General features: G+C 69.8%; 1 protein-coding gene across 1 annotated transcript in view; it reads left to right on the forward strand.

Moving 5' to 3' along the window:
- The first annotated feature begins 1,409 nt into the window (after positions 1–1,409).
- Positions 1,410–10,960, forward strand: part of DENND4B (DENN domain containing 4B) — a 13,170-nt gene continuing 3,619 nt past the window's right edge. The window contains exons 1-18 of the mRNA XM_039710193.1: positions 1,410–1,955; positions 2,398–2,650; positions 2,731–2,800; positions 3,287–3,456; positions 3,983–4,224; positions 4,305–4,371; positions 4,450–4,508; positions 4,590–4,734; positions 5,919–6,094; positions 6,178–6,278; positions 7,323–7,538; positions 7,764–7,909; positions 8,110–8,249; positions 8,315–8,438; positions 8,639–8,845; positions 9,442–9,570; positions 9,644–10,011; positions 10,785–10,920. Coding sequence (XP_039566127.1) covers positions 1,660–1,955; positions 2,398–2,650; positions 2,731–2,800; positions 3,287–3,456; positions 3,983–4,224; positions 4,305–4,371; positions 4,450–4,508; positions 4,590–4,734; positions 5,919–6,094; positions 6,178–6,278; positions 7,323–7,538; positions 7,764–7,909; positions 8,110–8,249; positions 8,315–8,438; positions 8,639–8,845; positions 9,442–9,570; positions 9,644–10,011; positions 10,785–10,920 — 3,045 coding nt within the window. The 5' untranslated portion in view covers positions 1,410–1,659. The remainder of the gene's footprint in view (positions 1,956–2,397; positions 2,651–2,730; positions 2,801–3,286; positions 3,457–3,982; positions 4,225–4,304; positions 4,372–4,449; positions 4,509–4,589; positions 4,735–5,918; positions 6,095–6,177; positions 6,279–7,322; positions 7,539–7,763; positions 7,910–8,109; positions 8,250–8,314; positions 8,439–8,638; positions 8,846–9,441; positions 9,571–9,643; positions 10,012–10,784; positions 10,921–10,960) is intronic.

Raw genomic sequence — 10,960 nt, forward strand, 5'->3', positions numbered from 1 at the left:
CCGCGCCCGCCGCTCCCGACGCCCGGCCCCGCCGCCCGCTGCGCTCCCGCTGACACCCGGGGCAGCACCGGGGGAGCACCGGGAGGGCACCCGGAGAGCACCGGGAGAGCAGCGGGACAGCACCGGGAGAGCGCCGGGAGGGCGCCGGGAGAGCAGGAAAGCACCGGGAGAGCACCCGGAGAGCACCGGGAGGGCACTGGGACAGCACCGGGACAGGCGGGCACCGGGAATGCACCGGGAGAGCACCGGGAGAGCACCGGGAAAGCAGGAAAGCACCGGGAGAGCCCTGGGACAGCACCGGGAGAGCACCCAGAGAGCCCCGGGAGAGCCCCGGGAATGCACCGGGAATGCACCGGGAAAGCACCGGGACAACACCAGCAGAGCACCGGGACGGGCGGGCGGCGGGACAGCCCCGGGAATGCACCGGGCCAGCCCCGGGCCAGGCGGGCACGGGCGCCCCAAAGCCGGCTGGAGCCCCCCCAGTCCCTGCCTGCAGACCCCACACAATGGGCAGGGGGCTGCCCAGGGACCCTCCAGACCGGCGCTGCCGGGGGCTGCGACCCCCCCCCCCCCCCCAATTCCCGCTCGGGAACTGTCGCTGTGTCCCAGGAAAACCCTGGCAGAATTGGGGAGGGGGCTCTCAAGGGCTCCCTCTGAACTCCAGTGAGGCTGGGGAGGGGTCCCCAGCACCCCCAGCCCCCCCCAGCTCCCACCGGGCTCTGTTCTCCCAGAAAACCCCGGGACCACCTCGGCGTGGGGAAACTGGGGAGGGGGAGACAATCTGTCCCCCCCCAAAACAAACCTGGGGGGTTCCCTCCCCTAATTCCCACCCCCAGACCCAACCGGGCACCGTTCTCCTGGGAAAACCCCGGGAAATTTGGGGAGGGGGGAGCAGCCCAGGCGCCCCCAGCCCCCCCGGGGTGGCTGTACATAACCCCGTAGGTAGAGACCCCCGGGGGGGGCTGGGGGGGGTCGCTTCTGCCTTTTCTTTATCATTTTTCCGGCTAATCATCATGTTTGCGCCGGGGCGGCCGCGGGGACGGGGAGCGCTGCGGAGGCGTCACCGGGGACAGACAGAGCATCCCCGGGGGGGTCACCGGGGGGACACGGGGGTGGGGGGCCCTCCGCGGGGGGTGACCCCGGCCAGGGGCTGTCGCTGTCCCCGGGGGTGTCACTGTCCCGGGGGATGTCACTGTCCCGGGGCCTGTGACCCCTCGGTGGCGGCACCGTGACCTCCGCACCGGGGCTGCCCTGCCGGGGTCACCCTGCCGCGGTCAGGCCGCCCCCCCGGGGGCCCTGCGGCTGTGTGGCCCCCCGGGTGTGGCGGGGCCGGGCTGAGGCGTGCCCGGGCCCCGGCGCCGCTTCCTTCCCCTTTCCCGCTGCCCCCATTCTCCGCTCCGCCGCTGCCGGGGCTCCCCGCGGGCCGGCCGGGGGTGCCGCGGGCACCGAGCGGGGCTGGCGACACTGCGGGCACCGGGGGGTTTTGGGGACGGGGAGGGAGCGGGTCGTTCCCCCGGGCGCTGCCCGTGCTGGGAAGGGGTCCCTGCCGCGGCTGCGGGGGTCCCGGTGTCCCGCGGTGACCGGAAAGCCTCTCCCTTCCCGCCGGGGCAGCGGCGGGGAGGTGGCACGGCCCGTGTCGCCGCAGATGCTGTGACAGCCATGTCGGACGAGAAGCCCCCGCAGCTCGTGGATTATTTCGTGGTGGCCGGGCTGGCGGAGGGCTCGCGGGCGCTGGAGGAGGAGCAGCAGCCGCGGCCGGCGCGGCCCGGGGAGCCCATCACGGACGTGGCCGTGATCATCCGCTCGCAGGGCGAGGAGGTGCCCCAGGGCTTCACCTGCATCGAGACCAGCACGTCGGGCCACCCCGTGGACCTCAACGCGGGGCTGCTCAACAACCCCCAGATGTTCCTGTGCTACAAACGGGGGCGGGACAAGCCCCCCCTGATCGAGCTGGGGTGAGTGGGGGGACACCCAGCCCTGCCCTGGGTCACAGCAGGCAGAGGGAAGAGTTTGGGAAGGTGGGAAAACTTCCCCCCAGCAGGAAACACAATCACCCCCAATCCCAGTAAGGGACCCCACTGTCACCGCAGTAAGGGACCCCACTGTCAGCCCAGGAACAGACCCCACTGTCACCCCAGTAATAGACCCCACTGTCACCCCAGTAAGGGACCCCACTGTCACCCCAGTAAGGGATGCCACACTTCCCAGTAAGGGACCCCGCTGTCCCCCCTCCCCAGTAAGTGACTCCAGTCCCCAAAGCCTGGCACGGCCCCCCCAGGGGTGCTGGGGCAGCTGAAGGGCCCCACCTTGTGCTCCCCAAACCCCCCTGAGGGGAGCTGGGGGGAAGCACCCAGAGGTGCCGCTCTTGGGGCTCCCCTCACCCCTCGCCCCCCTCAGGGTGCACTACGAGGGCAAGGACCGCCCCAAGCCGGGCTACCAGATCCTGGACACGACCCCCTACAGCCGCTCGGCCAACCTGGCCTCGGGGTCCCCGGGCCACCAGCGCACGTTCCTGACGTTCCGGCGCGCGGCCGAGCCCCCCGGCCACCACACGCTGGGCGTCACCGACATCTGCCTGGTGATGCCCAGCAAGGGCGAGAGCACCCCGCTCACCTTCTGCCGCGTGGACAAGAACCTCAACACCAGCATGGTGCGTTTGGGGGGTCCCTTTGGTCCTGCCGCTGCTGCCCGGCCGCTGCTGAGCCCCAAAATCCTGATCCCTCCTTGCAGTGGGGCCCCGCGTTGTTCCTGTGCTACAAGATCGCCGTGGCCAAGGACAACACGCTGGTCTACGAGGCAGGTGGGGACCTGGGGCTGGGGCTTCTGGGTCCTCCCAGGGGGAGCCAGAGTTGTTTATTGTTGTTATTATTTTTAAAAATACTTTCTGTGTTAATTAACCTTTTGCAGCCAGCACGGGGCTGATTTGGGGAGGTGCAGGAGGCCCTGGGTCCCCTCAGGGGGGTTTGGGGAGCACAAGGTGGGGCCCTTCAGCTGCCCCAGCACCCCTGGGGGGGGCCTTGCCAGGCTTTGGGGACTGGAGTCACTTACTGGGGAGGGGGGACAGCGGGGTCCCTTACTGGGAAGTGTGGCATCCCTTACTGGGGTGACACTGGGGTCCCTTACTGGGGTTGGGGGTGATTGTGTTTCCTGCTGGGGGGAAGTTTTGGGGGCTGGTTTTGTGGAGCTGTGGGCACTCAGCTGGCTGCCCCCTCCTCACTGGGGTGGGTGAGATGACCTGGGGGCTGATCCTGGTGTCTGGTGTCCGTGTGTCCGTGTGTCCGTGCAGGGCTGCTGAGCCGCTACCCCGAGCAGGACAGTGAGTCCTTCCCTCTGCCTGAGTCGGTGCCCGTGTTCTGCCTGCCCATGGGGGCCACCATCGAGAGCTGGCCTGTGGGCACCAAGTACCCCCTGCCCGTCTTCTCCACCTTCGTCCTCACCGGCGCCTCGGGGGACAAGGCACGGCAGGGCGGGGGGCTTGGGGTGTGGGATGGGGGTCCCCAGTGCCATGGGGGGGGTGGTGTCAGCACCCACAGCCTTGTGGGACCGGGATCCCAGTGCCAAGGGGTTCCCATCCCTTGTGGGGCCAGGATCCCAGTGCCAAGGGGTTCCCAGCTCTGTAGGACCAGGATCCCAGTGCCAAGGGGTTCCCATCCCTTGTGGGACCGGGATCCCCTGTGCCAAGGAGTTCCCATCCCTTGTGGGGCCAGGATCCCAGTGCCAAGGGGTTCCCATCCCTTGTGGGGCCAGGATCCCCTGTGCCAAGGGGTTCCCAGCTCTGTAGGACCAGGATCCCTGTGCCAAGGGTTCCCAGCTCTATGGGACAAGGATCCCCATGCCAGGGGTTCCCATCCCTTATGAGACAGGGATCCCTGTGCCAAGGGTTCCCAACCCCCACGTGACCGGGATCCCCGTGCCCACGGTTCCCATCCCTCGTGGGACCAGCATCCCCGTGCCCGGGTGCCCTGACGGCCGTGCCCCGCAGGTGTACGGCGCTGCCATCCAGTTCCACGAGGCGTTCCCGCGGGAGCGGCTGTCGGAGGCGCAGGCGCTGCGCCTGGGGCTGCTCAGCGTGGTGGACCGGCGGCCGGTGCCCGGGCGCTCCCTGCACACCCGCAAGAGCATCTGCGTGCTGTCCCACTGGCCCTTCTTCGACGTCTTCCGCAAGTTCCTCATGTTCATCTACCGCTACTCCATCTCGGGCCCCCACGTGCTGCCCCTGGAGACGTGAGCGCGGACAAGGGGGGGCTCCGGGGGGGGCGGGGGCCCCCCGGTCACCCCCTCTGACGGGGCCGCTCCGCCCGCAGGCACATCTCCCACTTCATGCACAACGTGCCCTTCCCGTCCCCGCAGCGCCCGCGGATCCTGGTCCAGGTGAGTCACCTCGTGGGGGGCTCACAGCGACCCCCGGCGCGTCCCCGTGTCCCCCAGCACGTCTCCGTGTCCCCGCAGATGTCCCCCTACGACAGCCTGCTGCTGTGCCGGCCCGTGTCCTCCCCGCTGCCCCTCAGGTAGGGCTGGGGGAGGCTGCTGTGGGGTGGGGACGGGTGGGGAGGGGGCTGTGGGTGACCCGGGGGTGTCCCCGCCCGCAGCGGGGCCAGTTTCCTGACGCTGCTGCAGAACCTGGGCCCCGACAACGCGGTGGCACTGCTGGTGGCCGTCCTCACCGAGCAGAAGCTGCTCATCCACTCCCTGCGCCCCGACGTCCTGACCAGCGTGGGCGAAGCCCTGGTGGCGGTGAGTGACCGCAGGGGACACTGAGGGGACGTGCCACCGTGGGGCTGGGGACCCACCGTGCTGGGGATCCTGGTCCCACAGCGCTGGGGACCGGTGGCACTGGGGACTGTCACCCCTCAGTGCTGGGGACTGTCACCCTTCAGCACTGGGGCCCCCGGCGCGTCCCCGTGTCCCCCAGCACGTCTCCGTGTCCCCGCAGATGTCCCCCTACGACAGCCTGCTGCTGTGCCGGCCCGTGTCCTCCCCGCTGCCCCTCAGGTAGGGCTGGGGGAGGCTGCTGTGGGGTGGGGACGGGTGGGGAGGGGGCTGTGGGTGACCCGGGGGTGTCCCCGCCCGCAGCGGGGCCAGTTTCCTGACGCTGCTGCAGAACCTGGGCCCCGACAACGCGGTGGCACTGCTGGTGGCCGTCCTCACCGAGCAGAAGCTGCTCATCCACTCCCTGCGCCCCGACGTCCTGACCAGCGTGGGCGAAGCCCTGGTGGCGGTGAGTGACCGCAGGGGACACTGAGGGGACGTGCCACCGTGGGGCTGGGGACCCACCGTGCTGGGGATCCTGGTCCCACAGCGCTGGGGACCGGTGGCACTGGGGACTGTCACCCCTCAGTGCTGGGGACTGTCACCCTTCAGCACTGGGGACTGTCACCCCTCAGCACTGGGGACTGTCCCCTCTCAGCACTGGGGACTGTCACCCTTCAGCACTGGGGATCCTTGTCCTGTGGTGCTGGGAGCGCTGATCCCGTGGTGCTAGGGACCTGTGGCACTGGGGACCTGTGGCACTGGGGACTGTCACCCCTCAGCACTGGGGATCCCTGTCCTGTGGTGCTGGGAGCGCTGATCCCGTGGTGCTAGGGACCTGTGGCACTGGGGACCTGTGGCACTGGGGACTGTCCCCTCTCAGTGCTGGGACTGTCACCCTTCAGCAGTGGGGACTGTCACCCCTCAGCACTGGGGACCCCTGTCCTGCGGTGCTGGAGACCTGCTGTGGAGATCCCCCTGCCACGGTGCTGGGGGTCCCCGTTCTGTGCTGCTGGGGGTCCCCGTTCCGTGCTGGGGACCCCGATCCCGGCCCCGTGCCGTTGGTGGTCCCGGTCCCGCAGCTCTGGAGACCCCACCCCGCGGCGCTGGGCCCCCCGTCCCGCCTGGCGGGGGCCCTGCGGCGCTGACCACCCTCGTCCTGTCCCCAGATGATCTTCCCCCTGCGCTGGCAGTGCCCCTACATCCCGCTGTGCCCGCTGGCGCTGGCTGACGTGCTGTGTGCCCCCGTGCCCTTCATTGTAGGCATCCACTCCAGCTACTTCGACCTCTACGAGCCCCCCCGCGACGTCATCTTCGTCGACCTGGACACCAACACCATTTTCCAGTGAGTGTCCCCTGGGCTGGGGGCGGGTGGGCTGTCCCGGGGGTCCCGGGGGTCCCGCCCTGCCCTGGTGCCTGTGCCCCCAGGAGCGAGGAGAGGAAGCTGCTGTCGCCCCGCGCGCTGCCCCGCCGGCCCTGCAAGGTGCTGCTGGCCTCGCTGCACAGCCTGTCCCAGCAGCTGGATGAGCGTGAGTGGGGGTCCTGGGGCTGGGCTGGGGGCTCCAGGGTGTCCTGGGGGTCACCACATCCCCCACCTGTGCTGTCATCACGGAATAGCCCAAACTGGGAGTGACCCGCTGGGGTCAAAGACCACCCTGAAATCCCCCCTGCCTGGGGGCGTTCCCCAAGCAGGATCAGAGCTGTGGCTTCACCCCCTCATTCCCTGGGTGTCGCTTCCCAAGCGGCCCCACCCCTGGGGCTCTGCAGCCGTGGGACTCATCTGGGGCATCCCTGGTGCCAGCACTGTCCCAGCTGACCGGGTGTCCCTGGTGCCAGTGCTGTCCTGTCCGTGTCCCCGGTGCTGACACTGTCCCACCCATGTGCCAACGCTGTCCCCTCCCTGTGCTGATGTCCCATCCGTGTCCCTGGTGCCAACGCTGTCCCAGCCAGCGGGGTGTCCCCGGTCCCATCTGGCCAGGCATCCCTGGTGCCATCGTCTGGCTGGGTGTCCCCAGTGCCAACACTGTCCCATCTGTGTCCCCGGTGCTGACACTCTCCTGTCCCCGGTGCTGGCTGCCCCATCCGTGTGCTGATGTTTTCCCATTGTCCCATCCGTGTCCCCGGTGCCGATGCTGTCCCATCCATGTCCCCAGTGCTGTCCCATCCGTGTGCTGATGTTGTCCCGTCCGTGTCCCCGGTGCTGGCTGTCCCATCCATGTGCTGATGTCATCCCCAGTGCCAACACTGTCCCATCTGTGTCCCCGGTGCTGACACTCTCCTGTCCCCGGTGCTGGCTGCCCCATCCGTGTGCTGATGTTTTCCCATTGTCCCATCCGTGTCCCCGGTGCCGATGCTGTCCCATCCATGTCCCCAGTGCTGTCCCATCCGTGTGCTGATGTTGTCCCGTCCGTGTCCCCGGTGCTGGCTGTCCCATCCGTGTGCTGATGTCCCATCCGTGTCCCCAATGCCAACACTGTCCCATCCGTGTCCCCGGTGCTGACACTCTCCTGTCCCTGGTGCTGGCTGCCCCATCCGTGTGCTGATGTCCCGCTGTCCCCTCCGTGTCCCCGCAGTGCTGAGCGCGCCGGGCGAGGAGGAGCCCCCGGAGCTGGTGCTGAGCGACGCGGAGGCCGCGGGGGCCCGGCGGGCGCAGCTGGAGCTGGAGGCGCGGGCGGCCTTCCTGCGCTTCATGGCGTGCGCCCTGCGCGGGTACCGCTCCTTCCTGCGGCCCATCGCGCCCGCGCCCGCCCCGGCCGGCCGCGACGCCGGCAGCCTCTTCGCGCTGCAGGGTGAGGGGGCACGGGAGCTGTCCCTGGAGAGCTGTGCCATCCTGTCTGTGCAGTTCCATCTGATTTCATCCCAGTCCATCCCATGCATGCCATCCTGTGCATCTTATGCATGTCATCCTGTCCTGTGCATACCATCCCATCCCATCCCATCCCATCCCATCCCACTGATCCCACCCCAGCCCACCCCAGTGACCCCTGCCCGTGTCCCCTGTGCCCCCGTGCCAGGGTTCCTGCGCTCGCGGGAGCGGGCGTACCAGCGCTTCTACGGGCAGCTGCTGCGCACACAGCTCTTCACGCAGTTCATCGAGGACTGCTCCTTCGCCAGCGACCGCGAGCCCTGCCTCGAGTTCTTCGACACCTGCGTCGACAAGGTGTGTCCCTGTGTCCCCTCTGCATGCTCCTTGTGTGTCCCTTACTCCCTGCCTCCAGTTCCTCACCCGTGTCCACAAGGTGTGTCCCTGTGTCCCCTCGTTGTGTCCCTTGTGTGTCCCTCGCTCCCTGCCTCCAGTTCCTCACTTTGCCCACACGGTGTGTCCCTGTGTCCCTGTGTGACCCCGCTGCCCCTCCCCAGGTGCAGGTGGATCTGGAGAAGCCCGAGGACACGCCCCTGATGGAGCTGGACGACCCCCGGGGCGGGGAGCACACGGTGTTCATCACCCCCCCGGAGCAGCCGGCGGGGCCGGCCGGGGCCGAGCCCCCCGCACGCTACAGGTGAGACCCCCGGCCCCCCCCCGCGCCTCCCCCTCCCCAAACCCCCCTCACCTGTGCCCCCCCAGGTATGACGGGTTCCCCACGCTGCGCCCGGAGCTGCTGGAGCCCCCCCGGGACCCTCTGGTGGCCCAGCTGTGCCAGGCCCGGAGCAGCGCCCCGAGCAGCCCCGCGCCGCGCCGCACCAAGCAGGTGAGGGATGGCACCTGGGCACGCGTGCTGTGCCACCTGCAGGGGTGCCCAGCTGGGACAGCGCCTGGCTGGGCGTCCCCGTGAGCTGTGACACCGGGAGGTGCCCAGCTGGCACAGCGCCCGCGAGCCGTGACACCGGGCACGGCGCTGAGGGGCTCAGCTGCCCTGCCCTGACTCTGCCTCGCCCCCGCTGTCCCCAGGAGATGAAGGTGGCCCAGCGGGTGGCCCAGAAGTCATCGGCGGTGCCCGAGCTGTGGGCACGGTGCCTGCTGGGGCACTGCTACGGGCTCTGGTTCCTGTACCTGCCCACGCACGTGCGCGCCGCGCCCGCCAAGCTGCGCGCGCTGCAGCTCGCCTACGACGTCCTGCGCAAGATGGAGCAGCACAAGGTGGTGCTGCCCGACGAGGTGGGTCAGCTCCGGCTCCTCGTCCTCCTGGGAAAGGGGATCTGCTGCTGGGGGGGCTGTGGGGTCAGCAGCCGCCCTCACAGCCCCCCTGGAGGCCGAGGGGAACGGGCAGTGCTGTGTCCAGTGCCCGGTGCCCGGTGTCCGGTGTCCGGTGCTGTGTCCACTTCTCAGGGCAGCAGGGACATGACGGGGCTGGCAGAGAAAGGGGAGAGGCTGGAGCAGCAAAGAGGAATGGACAGGGACAGGGACAGGACAGGACAAGAGGAATGGACTGGGACAGGACGGGACAGGACAAGGGGAATGGGACAGGGAACAGGGACAGGACAAGGGGAATGGACAGGGACAGCACAGGACAAGGGGGAATGGCCTCAGGCTGGGCCGGGGGAGGCTCAGGGTGGATATTTGGGAAAATCCCCCTTGGAAAAGGTGAGGTTTGGAGTGGCCACCCCGGAGGTGTCTGAGGAAGGCCTGGGCGCTGTTCTGGGTGCCCCGGCGGGGCTGAGGCTCAGCTCCTCTCTGTGGCTCTGTGGCTCTGCCCCACCTGCGGGGCTCTGAGGGGTGCCCGCGGTGCCAGGCTGACGCGGCGCTGCCCCCAGGTGTGCTACCGCATCCTGATGCAGCTGTGCGGGCAGTACGGCGAGCCCGTGCTCTCCGTGCGCGTCCTGCTGGAGATGAAGCGCGCCGGCATCGTCCCCAACACCGTCACCTACGGCTACTACAACAAGGTGACCCCGGGGGCACCCCCGGCTGGGCGCGGGGGTCCCCGGCCACCCTGACCCCTCCGTGTCCCCCTGGCAGGCGGTGCTGGAGAGCAAGTGGCCGGCGGGGACGCAGGGGGGGCGGCTGCGCTGGGCCAAGCTGCGGAACGTGGTGCTGGGCGCGGCGCAGTTCCGGCAGCCGCTGCGGCAGCGGCAGCGGCGCCGCGCCAGCGGGGACCCCCCGGGTGAGCGGGGGCACGACTGGGCTTGGGGCAGCCGTGGCCGTGCCCAGGTGCTGCTGTCCAGCTGCTCGCGCTGCCCGGGCTGTGCCGCGCTGGTGTTCGACGAGGAGCTCATGGCCGGCTGGACCTCGGACGACTCCAACCTCAACACCTCGTGCCCCTTCTGCTGCCGCTGCTTCGTGCCCTTCCTGAGCATCGAGATCCGCGACCTGCGGCGGGCACCCAGGTGCCACCGGGGACAGGGCTGGGGACAGGGCTGGGGCACCCCCAGACACCCCTGGGGACACCCCGGGACAGCCCCGGACACACCCAGGGACCCCCGTCCTCTCTGGGGGCCCCCCAATGTCCCACTGCCATCCCCATGTCCCCAAGTGCCACCCTGGGGTCTCACCCCCAGACACCCCCATCCCCTGTGGGGACACCCCAATGTCCCACTGCTCTCCCAATATCCCCAAGTGCCACCCTGGGGACCCCCTGGGACACCCCCAGACACCCCCAGGGACCCCCATCCTCTGCCCAGACACCCCGGGACAGCCCCGGACACACCCAGGGACCCGCAGGGACCCCCGTCCTCTCTGGGGGCCCCCCAGTGTCACACCGCCCTCCCCATGTCCCCAAGGTGTCCCCAAGTGCCACCCCTGGGGCACCCCAGACACCCCCATCCTCTCTGGGGACACCCCAATGTCCCACTGCCATCCCCGTGTCCCCAAGTGCCACCCTGGGGTCACACCCCCCGACCCCCCCATCCTCTGTGGGGACACCCCAGTGTCACACCATCCTCCCAATGTCCCCAAGTGCCACCCCTGGGACCCTTCAGGACACCCCCAGGGACCCCCCAGACACCTTCAGGGACCCCCATCCTCTCTGAGGACACCCCAATGTCCCACTGCCATCCCCATGTCCCCAGGGTGTCCCCATCCCCCTCTTGGCCCCCATCCATCCGTCCCTCGGGGGTCCCCGGTGCCCCCCGTGCCCGTGACCCCCCCGTGTGTCCCGCAGCCCCCCCGGGGCCGGCCCGGTGCCCCCCTCCCCCCGGGGGCCGGTGCTCAGCGACCGCCGGCGCTGCCTGGAGCTGGACGGGACCCCCGGGCTGTGCAACGGCTGCGGAGAGAGCCCGGTACCGGGGGGCTGGGGGGTACCGGGGTACCGGGGGGCTGGGGGGCACCGGGGGGCAC

The sequence above is a fragment of the Passer montanus genome, unplaced genomic scaffold (assembly GCF_014805655.1).
Source record: "Passer montanus isolate IOZ18808 unplaced genomic scaffold, ASM1480565v1 scaffold224, whole genome shotgun sequence".
Classification (NCBI taxonomy): domain Eukaryota; kingdom Metazoa; phylum Chordata; class Aves; order Passeriformes; family Passeridae; genus Passer; species Passer montanus.